The sequence below is a fragment of the Apis florea genome, unplaced genomic scaffold (genome assembly GCF_048593485.1).
Source record: "Apis florea isolate Af1SG1 unplaced genomic scaffold, ASM4859348v1 contig_3798_pilon, whole genome shotgun sequence".
Classification (NCBI taxonomy): domain Eukaryota; kingdom Metazoa; phylum Arthropoda; class Insecta; order Hymenoptera; family Apidae; genus Apis; species Apis florea.
Genome location: NW_028256860.1, coordinates 2,317,453 through 2,337,355, shown reverse-complemented (window position 1 = coordinate 2,337,355; position 19,903 = coordinate 2,317,453). Strand labels below are relative to the sequence as shown.

Sequence of the window (19,903 nt, the reverse complement as noted above, 5' to 3'; positions counted from 1 at the left end):
TGAATAAGATGAAAAATTTATACAGAATAATAAGAATGGGATAATATGGGAATATTTTATAATGTAAATTTAAAATATACGTAAAGTATAAAACCAGAAATACAAAAGATTAATAAAAAAAATAATTATTATAGCATTCAATAATTGCATCACTTATTTATTATTTTTATATTATTTTAATAATCGCTATTATTTATTAACTATTTAATTTATTAATGATAAATGAAGCATAAAGTAAACAGTTTTTTAGTCATGATCAAATTTCACGAATTCGCTCGTTAAGTCAATTTTTACGAAGTCATACAAAGACTCTTTAATTATATATCTACTCGTTTATGTATATTTTGCAATGATTTGATTTCTATTTATATAGAATAAATTTGAATAATAAAAAATGTAAAATATCAATATATCAATATCAATTGTATTTAATACATTTAATAATTTTATTAATCTCTTTATATCTTGCATACAAATAATTATTAATGATACAATCTGAAAATCTGAAGAACAGTAGATATCAAAGAAAAATTAATTTTGTATCTTATATTTTGTTTAAATGTTTTTTATTTATTTATCATCATATTTTTTACACACAATTATTACAAATTTCTTTGTATTTAATTAGAAATCCCATTTATAAGAAATGAATCCCATATTTATATATATATTTATTTAATAATAATTATTTTCAATTCATGCAACTCTTCAATTTAAAATATTTTTTGAATTTGTGAATATACTTCTTGCAAATTCATACGAGTTTAAGGGACCATTACTCTACATCTGTTTTTAATCAATTTAGAACCTGGAGGACATCTAGTAGGAACATTAATAATGTTTCTAGGCTGCTGGACTAAATCAGCACTTCGTGCTTCCAATGGTTGTTGCATATCATTGCTAACAGCTTCACATTTTGATGGAATAATTAAAAACATAACAACAAGACTGAATAGAAGAACAGTAGTTAAACGTGTTGCATTTCTTGAATAGTTCTTCATAATTCTTCTTTAATGTTAATTTAACTCCTTAATATTTAATTTCAATTTCTCGTAATTCTTCCTAAAAAGATTGATGTGATTATAATGCTATTGAATATTTATTTTTATCTTAATATATACAATCAACAAATTAATTTTAAATAATTAAATAATAGGAAATTATAATGTCCGATCATGGAGAATTTTTTTCTAAAGAATTTATTCATGGCAACTTGATTAAATTTTGATCCATGTACCTTGAAAACATCAAGCATTTTAAGAAATAATATTTTATGATATGGTTAATACTTTTTTTTTATTTGTATTTATATTTAAAGACAATATTTTTTTAATAATGTAATAATAAATAAATATTTTTTCAATTTTTATATCAAAATATTATATTTTAGTGTTTAATTTAACAGCAAAGCAAATAATAAAATGATACAAAATCTTGTTTTAATTTTAATTATTAATTTTCTCCACAGTTGGACTATATAAGAGATTAATATAATATTAAAAAATAGTTAAAAGAAACGAACCTTGATTCAAAAGATCCAAGAGAATTAGTTGTATTTTCTTGTATATGAATTTCGATTTATAAATGATTTCTTGACATTTTATACTAGTCTATATGGTAAAATAAAACGTGATAAAGAATTGTTTAGTCACGATCGAGTTTCACGAATGATAATTTTTACAAGTTATATTTTTATGATGTCACAGGAGAATCCTCCATTATATTATTTTATTACACTTACATTGGATAAGTTTCAAGATAAGAAAAATCTTTATTATGTTAGAACATATTTTAATTTTATTTTTTTTTATTATTTCTTTGATAAATAAAAAAACAAAAAAGAAACATTAACAAAACTAAACGTTAAATGGTAAATATATACAAAATGTTAATAATTATATAATTTTCTTATATTTCCGAAATTAATCAATGATTTTCTGAATTTTTGAATTAATTTATTATTATTTAATTTATCTATCTACATCTTTGATTCAGAATTCAACAAAAAAATCATAATCTGAAAAAACAAGATATGAACAATATAAGCGAAAGCTCTTGGGCAATTCATGATTTTTTCTAATACTGATTTCAATTCCTATTTTTCCTTATATCCTTATGTATTTCTTACAATAAACGTTAATAAAGAATGAAATAGAAATGAAGATGCTGACTATTCCTACAATTATTTATAATATAATTTAAATTAATTTCAAAAAGCATAGTGAAAATAAAATCAAACTTAGAATAACATAAAATTATCTATACTTTGATAGATTCTATTATTGGCCAATGTTTTTAATTAACTCATAATCAACTTAATATGATATTATAATAAAACTCAACGAAAAATTTTTGTCAAAGAAAAAGTTGCTTGTAATAATCTCAAGAATCTTCAGATAAATTATGTTTCCACATTTTTAGGATACTCTATATATATTATATATCAATTATCTATCTATCAATAAAATTTTTTATTATTAAATCATCGGAATAAATATAGTTATACATATTTCTGCAAATAATTTTTGATTTATAAATACAATGTGTATCTTCTAAATACTTCATGTTAACTAATTCATTATTTACTTGTTCTGCTTTTTATATAACTTGCCATTAATCAATAGAACGTAAAAATAATCAAACAATTGGTAATAAATTGATCTTTTGTCATGAACTAAATTTATACCTTTTTTTTAATACTCCTACTTAAAATTTAATAGCGGAAATAAATAAATTTTGTCGTGAATAAATGAAAAAACAAAAGGAAAAAAACTGTAAATATCATATAATGATTTTTAAATTATCACGTGATTGAAAAATGGCATCCATCACACGAATTAAATTCAAAAATCATAGGATTCGACGAACCGAGACGATCACACGTCTGACTATTCGCATTACTTTCCATTGCCATAAATTCGAGATACTTCGTTTGTTTGATGAAAATTATTTTGAACTGCATCATACTGTGATTAAATATAGAAATTTCGAAATAATATTCTATGTTTCGACCACTTAAAGTAATTAAAATATTTCCATATATTTTTCTATTGATACATATTGAAAAAAACAAGACAAAATCTCTTAAAAAAAAAGATTCTTTCTATGTATTATATAATTAAAAAGAGTAAATAGTTTAATAGATTAAATGTATCGATAGTCAGTACATATTAAATATATATTATCGTTTTGTAAAACTAAAACATGACTATAAAAAAAAAACGACTTGTAAAAATATAAATTTCGGTCACGATTACTTAGAACAGTTTATGAACACGTTTTTTCTTTTATTACTTTTGTTTATGACAAATACACGTTTTATTTTTAATCTATTTCAAATATTTATATTATTTTTATTCTATACATCATTATTATATATCATTATCACATACAATTATTTTACATATAATTCTATACATTCATTAATTAACATTGAATTTTTTTATTTCATGCCTATATCTTAAACAAATATATTTTGGCAAATATTCCTGGGATTAATTGTTTAGTATTTTTTTTAAATTTTAATTGAATAGTTTAGCTATAAAGATATATTTTATATATTTTTATTCTTAGTTATGCTTTATTATTAAGAAAAATTTAGTCATTCAGAAATTATTTACATAACGTGCCATTTATTTTACATCATATTGAAAATATAACCTTTTTCTCTTCTTCTCTCTTAAATTGTTTTAATAAATAAAGAAGAAAAGAAAATCGCAATTTCCATCCGACTGACACAATATTTATCTAATTCCAGGTGGTGTGGAGAAATCACAGTATGGTCAGCTACCGAAACAAATACTCAGCAAACATGGTTTCGAGGGATGTCTCGCATCGTTGGATCTTAGTGGCGAGAGCACCAACCTGATTTCCGACGCGGTGGTCCCTAGTTCTTTAGTAGAATCCGGTTGTGATATGTACGCCAATCTGCATCCTGGCAAAAAGTGTACACACGACGTGTGCTCGAATCATGGCACGTGCGTACAACAATGGAACAGTTATACATGCGACTGTGACATGACCAGTTTCACAGGACCAACGTGTAACGAAGGTAAAAAAAAAAAATGCATATTTCATGGCTACATAGATCGATTATTTTTGGTTGATTACAGTACAGATTACAGTTGATTACAGATTGATTACAATCAGTTACAAAGATGTATATCTTTTTGTATATCTTGCGAGATCAAATAAAAAATCATTTAATGAAATCAAAAAACAATTTGATTTCTTATGAAATTTTGTGAGCTTATAATAAATTATATAGTCAATCATAAATGTATATATGATACACATCTGATGCAAATTGTATTGAGTTATATTATTGAAATGAAAAAAGAGTTTGAATTAAAATAAAATTTCGTGAATAGAACAGATAATAGCAATTAAGAAAATATTATTTTAAGAACATGAAAAAGTTTCAAGTTGTTCTTTTTATTTGTTTAAATGGAAATTTGTAATACTACAAAATAAAGCAAAACTTTTAATATATAAAATGTTCAGATTTCAATCTATTCATTAATAATAAAAAGTGCTAAAACTTTTGAATCAAAATTGAAAATTAAGAATTCTCCATAAAAATTCCCATTATGATTTACATATACATAAATTTTCATTGAAATAAAACTTTTCAAATTAGATGAGTTTTTGTTATAAAATATTATATAAAAGTTTTTGTGATTGTATTTTTATGAATGGAAAAATCATTGCCATGAATAGAAAACAAATAATCCTGCAAACACATATTTGCATTTATTTTTATTCTAGAGTTTTAATTCATTTTTTATTCTATTTCTTGTCTATAGAGTGGAAATACGTTTATTTTATTTATTTACTTATCAAATATATAATGAAAGTTTTTAATTTATTTTTGCAGATAGAAGTTATTGTATCTTATTTATTTTATATATTATAAGTACAAGTATCATCCATTTCATACATTTTAATTTTTTTCAATATTTTAGATATATTTTTTAAAAATTCAAGATTACTTATAAGATATATAGGTATTTTATTAACTGTCAGATCTTTAATTAAAAAGTATCGAAAAGTCCAATTTCTAAACTTGAATTTTTCGATTTTCTATTTATTTTATTAAAAATATTTTTGATAATAATGTAATATTGAAATTTTAGGAGTATACTTATATTTTATGATAATAACTCGTTTTGTTGTTACGCACAGCAGGTGCGCTGCAGCAGGTGTGCTTTTTTCATAAAAAAGAATAGATTGATTCATCTTTTTAAAATATATTAAATTTGTACCATATTAGGAAAAGTAAAATAACAAATCAATTCTAAAACTAATTCGATTTCTATAAATATATTTTATATCTCAAAAGTTCTTAAAATTAATAGCTTTTTCGATGTTCTATTTTAATATAAAAAATTGTTGTATGAAAACTATTTCATTCAGGATTTCATGACGAAACGAAATATATAATTACTTATTTTGTGAGATACTCTGTATCTGATTACTTAAATCTAAAGCATTCAAGTTGAATAATGATTCAATGCTGTTAATATATGTTAAAAATATATGTTACGTACTGAATATTTTAAGAAAAAATAACATATTTAAAAAATTTGTTTAATAATTTTAAGTTAAAGCAATCCTTATGATGGTTTAATGCATCATAAATTAAAATTTCTTTTTTTTCTTTTGAAACATCTTTTTTATTCTTAAAAATATCGTTTAATAAATTATTCTCAAAGCCTATTTTAAATTGATTCAAGTTTAATTTATTATTAAAAGATTTTGAATCATATTATACGTATAGAGATTATATTCATTTGTACTTGTTTTCAATTGAATGTTATAAAGATTAAATGATTTGATTTTTGATTATTTATTAGCAAAAATTATTAATTAAAAAAATATTCAAATATGCAATAAATATTTTAATGTATTAAATGTTCGATATCGTATAATTTCTAAATGCATCAATTTTTTGCATTAATATTATAAATTCTAAAAAAGAAAAAAATAAAAGAAAAAAACATTTTAAGCTAAAGTTTCTAAAGTTTTCTTTGATTGATTTAATTCTTTTTTGATTTAACACATGCAATTGTTCTGTTGCAGAAGCGGCGGCTTATGAATTCGGACCAGGAAAAGGAATCATCACGTACACCTTTCCGCCGAATCAAAGACCGGAAATGAAGAAAGACACCGTGGCTTTGGGCTTTGTAACAAGTGTAAACGATGCTGTACTCGTCAGAATAGAATCTGCTTCGAGCGACGACTATCTTGAGATTGAAATTGTTAGTAGGATAATTTGGATTATAGTTTATAAGCTACTTATAATTTTATTACGTTAGTTTTCATTGAAGATATATAACTTTAAAATTTTACATGTAAATTCTAGCGATTATATGTTAATTATACATTGGAATTGTAAAATTCTAAGTTTTGCTTGAATATATTATTTCACGTTGAATATTCATCTAGAATATGCAGTTTCTTATATAATAAAATATTATTATAGTATAATATTTAAATATGAAAATAATTCAAAAGTAATATTGTATATATATATATAATTTTATATGTGAAAATATTTTATAAAGATTATTAACAACAGAGCAATATGGAAAATACTTGATGCATTTGAATATTATAAAATTTAAATTATCGAGTAAATTTAAATTATTATTGATAATTTTGAATCATTGTTAAATAAAAAAAATATATTTTTTACTATAGATACCATAGATTATTTTACAAAATATATATAATACATGGAAATAATATTAGACAAATTTAAAAATATTCAATGAATTATTTTATTGATTTAAATAAATATAATTCAATTATTTATATATTAAATATTATTTAATCAATTAATTATTAAATTTAGATTAATTTTTATCGAAATAATTAATAATATTTAAAAATTAATATTATATAAAAAATTAAATTAAAAAATCTAAGTGAAAATATATAAAAAATTTATTTTATAAACACAATAAAATCTATAAAAATATTATCAAGATAATAATAATATCAGATAATATTAAATAATTAGAAAAAGCAAAAAAAGACATACGTAAAATAATCTATAATCTAAAATACATTCATATTTAAATTTTTTGTAAGACATTGATAATTTATTATGAATTTAAAACAGAATAAATTATTCAAAATTTCAATTCAATATGTACATTATATTATAAATTTTCACTACTACAATAATTATTCTAATTTTTTTTAAATAAAAATAGAAATAATTATATATCTATTTATTATACTAGAAAGTATATCCATTGCTCCAATTACTATAAATTTAACAAAAGATACATAAAGATAATCAATTTTGAACTAGATTAAACTTTTGATTTGATGGAATCAATCAAATCAAAAACACGAAATACTTTATCACATATAAAATTTTACGATACCTTTATTGATATTACTTTGTCAATTCCAATCAGATATCTTTTGATAAATACTTTTAATAAAATTTATCATTTAAATTTTTCAATTTAATATATTATACTATTAATACAACCATGTCAATTGATTTCATAAAAAAATTTTACAAAATATTTTTAGTTGGAGGGAAATGTGTTTGCCTTTTACAATATGGGCACAAACGATCATCCAATCGGTGAAGTCGGTGTAAAAGTGAATGACAATCAATATCATGTAGTAAGATTCACAAGAACAGGGCCGAACAGCACGCTACAAGTAGACGATTACAACTTGCAATCCAATCATCCATCCGGTAAGTGATCACCTTTATTTTTATCTTCGTTTTTACGTCAAAGCAACGATAATGATTGCATATTGTTTAATTAAAGATTTTGGTGAAAAAATCAAACAAATTTTGAAAATTATGAGAAATTGAATAAAATTAAATTAAATCCTAGACATATTTTAATTCTTCTTCTCAAAGATTATATCCAAAAGTTATTATAAACGCATTAGATTTATCTAATTTTTGCAATAATAAATCGATTATATATAAAAATATATAAAACAAATACAATTGTGAACTTGCTTAGTTTTGACCAAAGTTTTTAATTACACAGATTTAATTTTTAATAAATTTAAATTATAATTTAAATCCATTATTGAATGAATAATAACATGTTTTATGTAACTTCTATAATTTAACTTTTTAATATATAACTTCTTGAATTTAAATTATAAATCTTCTAAAATTTTGATTTGATACACTTCACTTTTGCTTCTCTATCAATTTCTTTTTTTTTTTTTTGATTAATTTTAATCTAGTAATTGTGGAAATCATTGCAATTTTAAGTACCTATATTAATATCTTGTAATTAAATAATTGTATGTTTTAAGTATATTAAATAATATACTTAGAACATTATCTCAAATTTATCTCAATTAATATTTTCTGTCTTTTTATATCTTTTTATATCTACATTTTATATCTACATTTACTTCAATTTTTTATATTAATAATACTTATATTCTATATATTATTATACAAATATATTTCCAATAAATAATACGTAATAACATATAAATAGTCAAATATCTATACACAATAGTGTATATACAATAAATAAAAAGTTAAATCTTGCATGTAATAATAACACACATATTTTTAACAACACGAAAAACATTAAGAATAACGTATAAAACATTAAGAATAAAATTTATCATGTTAAAATAATCAAATTTAAATATAAAAAAGTTATAAGTTAAATTTCTTCTTACAACTTAAAATATAGCAACTAAATATATACTTTCGAAAAAATATTTTATTCTTCTTAATATTTCATTACTATAATATTTTTTAAGATATATAATATGTACACTTTTGAAATTCCACACAATTTTTTTAACGAAAAATTTATTTTTTAAAACGACAAATTTCACACGAATATTGTTAAAATCATAAACACAATCTAATTTATTTATCCTATAAAAGGCACAAAAATGATAAACACAAAAATGATAAAACTTTAAAATTTTCAAAATTCTAGATAAAATATTTTAAGAGCAATAGTACACAGTATAAAATATATATTAACAATACGATTGCCGAAGATCAACTGAATGGAACTGAAGTTTCTGAGTCCCTTTTATAAAGTTCCCTCTTACGATTCATGGTTGCAGAACCGTGGGAAACTGATGACGTAGGTAGGGTGAACGATCCCATGAGTTCTCACTGTTTTCGTGGGCATTGATGGTATGCTGAACGTTCATGTCGTGGGAAATTGATTATGATTGTTGAGAATAATCGAGAAGCATTTAACAAATTGTAATTGTTAGAATAATTTGTTAAGAATCTATTACATTTATTTGAAGAATAAATGATTGAAACATTTGTTAGAAAGATTCTACAGAAATTACATTTCTATAGAATTAAGTAGAAATTTTACATAGAGCAATATTAATTAAATTTGAATATTTGCTTTTTCTTGAACTTTTATGATATAGTTTAGCAAATATATAATTTAATAGTCAATTAATTGACAATAACATTTTCAATAATTGCACAATAGTAATAAATTAAATTTTGTAATTAATAATTATATTAATAGTATAATAAAATAATAATAAAATATTTTTATATAATATCTATTTAATAATAAAATGAAAATTAAATTGATAATAAAAAATTAAGTAAAAAATTTCTTTTTATTTACTTTGAAAGTATATTAATCTTAATGAAAAAATTTTATTTGAAGAATCTTAAGTTAAAAATAATCAATTCATTAATATTACTAATGATATTATATTATATTGATCATGGGGAAAATATGAAAGTAAAAAGTATTAAGGAATTTTCATGTTTTCAGAAAAATTTAGCAAGGTATTAAGAAAGGTAAATTAATTAAAGGATAAGCCCTTACCGGTGGGACCAAAGACACTTTTGGAAAGTACCTCTGTCATATTTCTGTTGCCCTGCTTCTTAGGACTCAATAATTAGCTTTCACTTTTTTCTGATGCTCGTTATTGCGAGAATGAAATATTATAATATCAATTTCTATTGCTTTGCTTCATTATACAATTTTTTAATATTTACTTAAAATTAGAAAAATCAATTCTTTAATTTTATATATTTAAAAAATTAAATATATATACTTATATGAATCTCATAAAAATTGATAAATGATGATTGATAAATGAATTAAGATAAATTATTTATTTTCTGAAGAGTTATAATATACTAATATACTGTACTAATTACATATATATATTTTGATTTTTTACACTCCAATTTGGAAAATAAAAAATACAGTTGGAATGAGCTTGATTTCTAAAAGGACTTATATAATTAGTCTTAAAAAAATTATCTTAAGAATTTTATATAAAATTATAACTGTAACAATTTTTTTTATTAAATCACATTTTAATATTAATCCCTCTTCTATTAAAAAAAAAAAAAGTTTAACAAATTTTAATCAAACATTACAACTGCTAAAATCTTTAAAATTAATCAATTTTTTCAAAGAATTATAAAACTTAATAATCTATTATAACAATATATGTTTCTATAAATAATCAATAAAAAGAATTTCAATCTTATTTTATATTAAACAATAAAAAATAATCATTTGAAAAGAAAAATCTAATACAATTAAAAAAATTCAATGTAAATAATGATGCATATTTCTGAATATAAATTCAGAATTCAAATATTATATATATAATAAAAATTAGAAATTTGTTTTAACTTATTCAAGTTGAGGCAGTAGCCATTGAAACGGAAGAAACCCATACAGCATGGTTCCTCCAAAGTTCCTTCAGAAACATACCTACGGAACTTTTCTGCTTTCCTATCTCTTGAGGGCATGTTAATTGGCTTGTGAGTTTTTAACCCTTGCCCACATAAATCGTTGTCACTGAATTTCAACGGCTCGTCCGTTAACTTGCTAGCGTTTTCTAACAACCTACTCCATCCCTGTTCCCTAACGAAGCTTTTTTTATCTTATGAATAGACCCAATTTTTTATGCTCATCAAATTAACAAATGAATAATGTTGTCCCCTAATATCTTAATCTTTTGAAAAACTATCAAAGATAATAAATTACCAGTAATTAACTGTATTCATCGAACTTTATAGTAAGCCTACATAGCATTCAAAAATTTATTTTCTTTTATAATTATTTTCCTCGCTGTTGGAAAATCGTACGATAGGTTCTAGAATTTTCGTGAAACGTGTCTTCTTTTATTTTCTGAAATCCTGGCAGAGAAGGACAGTTAATTTGGTTTCACTTTTTTCTGAGACTTTTTTCTTTTGAACTTTACCTAATTTCTCGTTTTCCTGCTACTCTGTTACTCGGTGGTTTTGTATTTCATTCTTTTTCCGATAGATTTAGCTGTATAAAAGTTCTGACACGAAAACGGATTTGTAAATGGAATTTGACTGTTGTTGGCGATATATTTCTCAAAATTTCTATTTTCCTTTTTGCAATCTGCTCGAATTATATCTTATCGAACAATCAGATAGTTTAGAAAGAATCTGAAATAGCTTAGGAAGGTATAGAATCCAGAGTTATTTTTGAAAGAACTCTTTTTATTTTTATACGAAAGAATGGAATGTCGTTTGAAAAAAAAAAAGAATATGTAATTCGATAAAATAACTGAGAGAAAATTATTTTTTAATTTTAAGTTTTTGAAATTCTAATTTTTCTAAATATAAATTATATAGAATTTTTTAGATTCTTTAAAATTCATATTTTTATAAGAATAAATTACACGTATAGAATTTATTATTATTCCTCTTTCTGATTAAACACTTTATTTTGTACTTTAATTTTAATTTCAATCTTCGCAAATTAATTTTCTTGTCTTTCTATTATTTATCTTATCAATTAACAGATAAATAAAATGTTTAATTCATAAAAATAAAATTATACATAAATTCACAAAAGAATTTCTTCGTTTTAAATTTCTATTATTATAAAGAAATTGGATATAATTATCTTAATATAAATCAAGATATTAATCTACTTCGAAATCCACAAAATTGAAATATAATTCACCGAATTTCCTCAAAAATGAAATCTTCCATTTTTCCAAATAGATTTATTCTTAATTTATTTTTAATTCTACGATTACAAAACATCCTGTATGTTTATTAATGGCTTGAATATTTCGCATTCCTTCTCGATAAATTGTAAGAACTTCATTAAATAAATAAATGTCGAACGGAGACTCATCAAGAAAAGTTCACCTCTATCGTTTTACTGTGGTCCCAATAGCCGAGATGGAGATAATTGGCGCGCTCATTAAACGGTCACTTCTCACTTAATTTCACGATGACCTTTTTCCTCCTTAGTTTCTTCTGTCGGCCGTAAATTCTTCAAGGCAATTAAATTTCTCGAGGGTATGCCGTCTAAATTCCAGTAAGATCTGGAATTTCACTCATTGGTCACCCGTGAATTTTCTTGTTGAGAAATCAGCTTCCTTCGAATAATTAAAAAATTAATGAATAATCCATTATAAAAATCTTTGTTTGTCGTTTATTTCTTGCTTTATATTGTCTTTCCTTTTATTTAAGGAATGTTCATTTTTTAAATGGAAGAATATGAGGGAAAAAAAATTTCATTAAAACGAAAATAAGTCTTTTGAAGTCTACTATGAAGAATGAAAAATTAAATAGTGATGTAAAATTTATGAGAAATTTAACACAGTACATTAGATACAATTGAGACATTTGTATGATTTAATATTTTTATGTATATTTATGAATCTATAATATTAATTGTATGATAATTGTTTAATTTCTTAGATACTATTAAGTTTAAACTCGGACAATAGAAATATAAAATATCTTTTCGTCATTATGACGACATAAAATGTAATTCTCATAAAATGTACTTATCACAAATGATAATGAAATCAAACTAGATTAACTTAAAGATTTATTTATTTTACATTAACTTTAGAAGCTTTATAATTACATATTTACTTAATTTTTAAATACCTTTGATATCTTATTCGTTTCCTTACAGAACGAACGATTGAACTTTCTCTTTACTCACTTTTCACATTCAATCTAATATCTAATAATTCTTTATACTATTTTCATATACAATTAGTATTATATCAACGTATAGTTCTATTCCATTTATATGTATATACTTGACCAATTTTCCGGAAAACACATTGTTCCAACTTCCACATATTTTGCACTTCATACTATCCTGTCCTTTCAAACCACAGGATCGATAGATTCCTGAAAATGTCCTTCTTCCCAAATTCCTAGAGTTTCTCTAAACGTATGATATCCTGATTGCAAAGTAAATAATATTCGGTAAATACACAATAATTCTAACGAAATAAAAGTATCGTAGAGAATTATTCCATTGTAATAAAATCATTTCAATACTCTATGTACTAGAACTGAAATTGTAGATACTTTCTTAGCGCGAACGCTTTCGTTTGAAGAAACAACGAATCTATGCATCTATTCACCGAAGGAAAATCGTTCACGTTTTCCGCCGTTTATGCTTTCCCGATCGGTGACTTTCCGCCTGCCAATTTTCCACGATTTTCCATATTTCCACGCGCAGCTGTTGAAACCTTCGCGCTTTTCTGAAATCCTGTTCGTAAGGCAAACAATTCGGAGATCACTGTTTAATGAAATTGGAAGTGAAAGACACGTGCACCGTCGAAAAGATTTTCCCAGGTATTTTCTCTCTTCGATAATCTTATGGTATCCTATTAAAAAGCTTCGTGGAAAAAAATAAATACGATAATTAGATTCGACTGAAGTGTCCTTTTCCATCGCTTCCTTTCACCTCTTCATTCCATAATATCCTGATATCAGTTCGTCAAAAAAGTAGACTGTTTCCCGGACCAATATCAAACATTTTAAATATATTTATACTTTTCTAATTTTCCTGATTCATAGTTTCCTAATGAAACATCCCCAAAAGCGAATCAAAAATTTTTCTGTATTGATATTCTAATACAATAATCTTCGGACAGTCGTCTAGATTTTATATTATGTTCATAAGAATGTCAATATCTTCAATAACCGAGTGTCATCGATGCGAAATATAATTATCCTTTCTTATATTTGTTATTCTATATTTTTTAATCACTTAAATTTTTGTTAAAATAAATATTTGCTATAATGAGCATGCATAATAAGTATGCAATTGTTTAAACATTATTGTAATTTAGAAAACTATTTCAATATATTTCATTAAATATGCGCACATGATTATGTATATCAGTTTGAATTACGTTTAAATTAAATCACCTGAAAAGCGAATAAATGGCGGATCAGTGGAGTTTCCTATGGCCACCATAACGATGCTTCCTTCACGTTCATGATATCCTGGCAATCATGGCAACGTCTATGGTGTTTCTCCACCATAAGTGGAAAAGTCTAAAGATATTCATATATTGAATTTTAATAATGAAATGCAGAAAACTTATGAAATAAAATAAAAATATTTAAATATCATAAAAAAAAATATTATTGGAAAATATTGTATTTTTATATTGTAAATTTTAAATATAGATAATTGGTGAAAAAATTGTTCAATTTTATCGAAGATTTCATTTAAGAAAATTGTTTAAGTAATTGTTTTAATCATTATAATTAATTAAAGAAATATTTTTTATTCATAAAATATGTACTTATATAAGAAATTTTATAAAAATCTGAATATAATTTTCAATATTCATTTATACAATAGGATAAATTATGGATATTCTTTCTTTCGATTCAATGAAAATAAGAAAATTATGATTTTTCCTTTAGTTTCATGATTAACAATATAAATTCAGAAAATTATATTTTCGCATATGAAAATGCAGATATATATATATATATATGAGTCTTAAGTAAGAAATGACACTTTATAGTCTGTCATTAAAGTTTTTAGATTCTAGATTATTATTAAAGATGAAATTTATTATGTAATAATTAAAATTATTAACATCGAGTATTTTGTAATTTATTAAATATAAACACTACATGATAGATATATTTATGCACTAATGTCTTAAACAAAAACAAAGTAAAATAAATTTAATTGTGAAATTAATATTAATATTAGAAATTAATTTTAAAATTTTATATCTACAATCTCTAATTTTTTATTATTTATATGCTATCTATTAAAATTTCTTTGAGTTTTTATTTTTATTATAAAAAAAAATATAAATTTTTTTAGAAATAATGAATGCAATGATTACGCAATCTCTCTAAAATATATATAGATACATATTATAAAATGAAAAATGAAATGGTTTATAAAATCAATTTCAAATCATTTATGCACGATGTGTTTAAATTTGATAAATTTGATATATTTAACTATACTTAGTATTTTATTCTAATTATAAATTACTACTATCATATATTTAATATATTATTTCTATTAAAATCTATTTTGCCTTTATATTTATAAAGTTTATTAAAATCTTTCTAAAATCAACTGTTAAAAATTATATTATATTTTGGATTATATCTCAAAATCAAATTGTTTGTTTAATTTAAAATTAAAATATAAAAATTCTTTTCGTAAAATTTTTCGTACAGTCAATTTATATTTTTCTAATTTTCTTTATTTTTTCAATTTTATAAATTTCAAAACAAAATTAAGAGTAACAAGAGATATCTGAATTATTAAAGAATCTTCATGTTAGAGAGAAAGAGAAATGAATAAGAAAAAAAGGCAATGGAGAAAGAGATGTAAGAGAGAGAAGAGGGATGCATCTAATTTGATTTAATTAGAATAAATTTGCTTGCATAAAAGGCAGCAGGGCGGGGCATGCTCCACGTGAAGTATATTAGCCTGGTAGTTAAATTTATCAAATTATGCGTAGCTCGTCCGATTCGTATCAGCTTAAGCTCATTATGAATGCCGATCAATGCCATAAATCCATTAAGTTTATTGCCAGTTTTCTTTTTATTATTCTTTTATTATTCTTTCATACTTCTTGATTCTTTTATACTTTCTGTAATATGAAAATTATTTTAAAGCATTAAATTAAACTTTAAACTAAAAATATATTGTTCAAAAATAAGATTCTATTTAAATTAAAGTGAATTTGTAGTATTAATTTTATTTTAAAATACATTTTCAAAAATATAACTTTATTCTGCGTGTCTTCATATTATAAATTATATATATTTAAAAATTCTCTTTCTAAAATATTACAAACTTCAAAACTTTTTATTATGATTACATTTAACGTTAACTTGTAATTATATTAAATATACATAAGAAATACAATACAGTTAATATTTCTTGTTAATTTTTATAAATGTTTCAACTCTAATGAAATGTACATTTAATTTCTAACTTCATTAGATTTATCTTATTAGAAAAAAAAACAAATATTTCAGAAAATATTTTCCCTCAAAAATTTAAAATTTAATATTCATACTTCTATAATAACGAAGAAAAGATATAAATTCAATATCAAACATCTTTTTAAATCTTATACATATTTTATACATATCGATATCTAAAAAATAATACGAAGAAAGTATTAATTAATAAATCTAATCCCTGTTGAATCGTCTGTTTTATGGAAATTTAAAATGGATTCGAGACGCCATACTGTGCCCCAAACATGCTCCCTGGGCGTGGTGAAAGAGTTTCGGTGGCCACCATCGAAAAACAAGCTACTGCTCCTACTTCTTCATGTTCTCCTCACCCTTAAGTAGTACGACCTTCGACGTAGACCCTTAACCCTTTCGTTTCGAACTAATTAACACCATTATTGTAGATTCCTAATTATATTGGAACACAGTTGACACACGTACACTGGCGTTAAAGTCACCACAAACGAGATTAAAAGTGAGGATGGAGTGCAGAAAAATATCCATGGTGACCATGGAACATTTCTCTACGCACATGATCTCCTGGTAGATGAAGCCACATAGCTTTTGTTCGTGTCCTGACCTAATCTAAAATGATATTCATTTAAATATATATACGACATTGCTGATAAAATGGTTATGTCGAAATGATAATACTCTTCTCCATTGCTTATCAATAATGTTGTGTAATTTTATATAGATATGATACTTTTGATCAATACGTATACTTATATGATTTAAATTAATCAATTAAATTTGCATTTTTTTATCAACTTACTTGCATATATAATAATAAGTACAGCAAAGTGTAGGTAAATATCTTCAAAGAGATTGTGATTGTGATTTAAGATATTCTTTATTTTAATTCATTTAAATATCAGAAAAGACTTTGAACACTAATCAAATTAGTATTATTTTACAAATCAGAAATAAAAATTATCATTATTATAATAACTTTCAAGTGAAACATTTTGTGCCTTATTTAAAACATCTTATTATATATATTAAAGTTTATATTCATATGTATAAATTATTTATAAATTGATTATTATTTATTATAATGTTGTTTTAAATCTAAAGTTTGATGATAAAATGGACTATAAATTAAATTTATTTAACGAATAAGAATTATATCAAAGAATATTAAAAAGACAAAATAAGATTAGAATCTAAACATTATAAATCTATATATGTAAAAATTATTTTATAGAATATTTATAATAGATATTTTAAATTTGTTAAGAAATTACAATAACTTGTGTCTCGAATTTCCATAACCATAAAAGGGTTGCAGATAAGGGCTCCCTTCACAGACAAAACTTCTTTCTATTTCTGGCGTCCTAATCACGAAGAACTCTTGGCTTTGTCGCATTAACCCTTTGAGGTAACAATACCAAACAAAACCATTATGCTTTAATTTCATCGTTTCCAAGACTTTTTTCAATCGCACTTAATGAATCAAGCTCGAACTTATATAAATACTTGAAAAAATGATAATATTAATCCATACAAATATAAATATATTTAAAATAGCAATAATATAATTTAATACATAATTTAATTTATTATAATAATATAATTTAAATTTCATATAAATAAGAAAATTGATGAATATTTATTATCAATATATCCTGTAGATAAATACTTAATTTAAATATATATCCATATTATTCTTCAAACTTCTTTCAAATAAACTCATTATACGAATTTAAAATAAATTTCTCATTACTATGAATCTCATTATTATAATCTAATATAATTTAATATACAAACAAATGAAATTCAATGTTAGTACATACACAGAAAATCAATATCGACCAAACTCGAATACGCAACAAAGGAGGAATCCTTCCTCGTGGTCCTGATACCTTGTTCCCTAGAAATTCGAGGCAGCTTAGAAATCTCGTCCCTTTTCCCACATCGACGCAGGAACCTCGAGGCATGTCCACCATGCTCCACTTGAAACCTGTCTCATCACCCCTTTTCCACACATCCCAACGACGACGTCGTATCGAAAGACTTCCTCTTCGTGCTTCCTGCTTCTCTGCTTCATATGTGGAGGGCTGCGTGTCCCCAAGTCACATATTCTCTCTCGTGCGTGTCACACACGCGTGTCCTCGACTAGTGAGACGCCATCGCAATGTCCTTCCATTTTTTACAGTTCCCTCAGTGTTGCTGGAGACACATTGAAACCTTGATCTTTCATTCTGTATCTTCTTTGTACAATAGAATTAATATATTTCAAAACTTTTATGAGAGTTGTAGAATTATTATAATTATTATTGATACAATGCATGTTGAAACAAAATTTCATTAAAAAAAAAAATTAGATATATATTCCATATTAAAAATTAAATTCAGTCTATGTTCTGTTTTACTATAATATTGCGTTCATTACAAATGAAAAATTCTTAGATTAAAAATTATAATCCTTTCATCAAGAATTTTAAACATTAAGGATATTGTTAAAATTATAAAATGATAGAAAATAATTTAGATTCATTATTGCCATTGAAGTAAGAAAGAGATGATATTCTTATTGTTATTATATTATATTAACTCTTTCCCTTTTAATTTCGTATAGGATAGTATATTTTTAATTAATTAAAATAATAGATATATTTCTTTTTGATGGAACAATTATTAGATCTTAATACAGTCTATCTTTCTTGAAAAAGAGTCAGAAAAAATGTTTCATCAATAATTAATAAAAAAAGAATTTTTTTATGTTAAAACTTGGTGAAAAAATGAGTTTAATTTTGAAAGATTTAATAAAAGTTTTAATGTTAAGAAATTGATTAACAAAACAATTTTTTCTTTGTGAATTAAAAAGTTCCTTTTTTCTTAGAAAAATTATTTTCTCTACTGTTAATTGTTCACTTCATATATCATGAATATTTTTAATATTATAATAAAGATTTATAGAATGGATCTAATTTTGTCAAATTAGTTTGTCAAATTAGAATTAATTAATTAATTTTATATAATATCAATAAAAAATTTTCTATTAAAAAAATAAAATTCTTTCATAGAAATATATTTATGTCATCTGGAAAATATATGCAAATAATTATTTACCATTCTACAAATGATAAAATGCACTAATTATGAAACATATAAATAATTTCGAACAGAATTTCAAATGATTAATTTAAAACTGATATAATAGATGTGATATTCCTAGGAAATTTTTGCCTAATAAGGCAATCCTTCGAAAATCCTCCTTCTTCGGATGAAACTCTGATGAAAAAGGTCACGTGGAAGGTCTTTTTCCGTACCTAACCCTATTCAACCAATTTTTTGCTATCACACCCCTGCAAAACAACCCCAGGATAAGCTACTCCCTATCCTTGATGCTCCTCTGCTCCTGAAATATCTCGAACAGCACGTAGACACTCAACATTCAACTAGAATATCTCTCTTCCCTATCATAAATCATAAATTATGCAATAAAATAAAATAAAAGTTAGGCACACAAAATAAACGTTAATTACAAAAAGATTACATACATTTTTAAACATTATTTTAAATATACATTATATAACATTTTAAAATTTAATCACATATATCTTCCATAAAAATTAATTCTAAATTCCATTTTTAATATTGACCATTTTTTTATATCTTTAA

The 19,903-nt window shown here is 23.2% G+C and overlaps 2 protein-coding genes across 5 annotated transcripts in view; one reads left to right on the top strand and one right to left on the bottom strand.

Annotated features, from left to right (window-relative positions):
- Nrx-1 (neurexin 1) overlaps positions 1-19,903 on the top strand; it is a 400,360-nt gene that overhangs the window by 340,478 nt on the left and 39,979 nt on the right. For all 4 annotated transcript variants that reach the window (XM_031915441.2, XM_086915817.1, XM_086915818.1 and 1 more), the window contains 3 exons: positions 3,758-4,051; positions 6,082-6,260; positions 7,552-7,723. In XM_031915441.2, the coding sequence (XP_031771301.1) occupies positions 3,758-4,051; positions 6,082-6,260; positions 7,552-7,723 (645 nt within the window). The remainder of the gene's footprint in view (positions 1-3,757; positions 4,052-6,081; positions 6,261-7,551; positions 7,724-19,903) is intronic.
- LOC100868786 (secapin) lies at positions 550-2,017 on the bottom strand. Its single transcript, XM_086915844.1, has 2 exons — positions 1,523-2,017; positions 550-1,062 (listed from the first exon to the last, which is right to left on the bottom strand). The coding sequence occupies exon 2, from the start codon at positions 999-1,001 to the stop codon at positions 765-767; it is 237 nt and encodes a 78-aa protein (XP_086771970.1). The 5' UTR covers positions 1,002-1,062; positions 1,523-2,017; the 3' UTR covers positions 550-764.

Coding starts and splice junctions, on each gene's coding strand:
- LOC100868786 (XM_086915844.1), bottom strand. CDS start 1,001: ATGAAGAACTATTCAAGAAATGCAACACGTTTAACTACTGTTCTTCTA.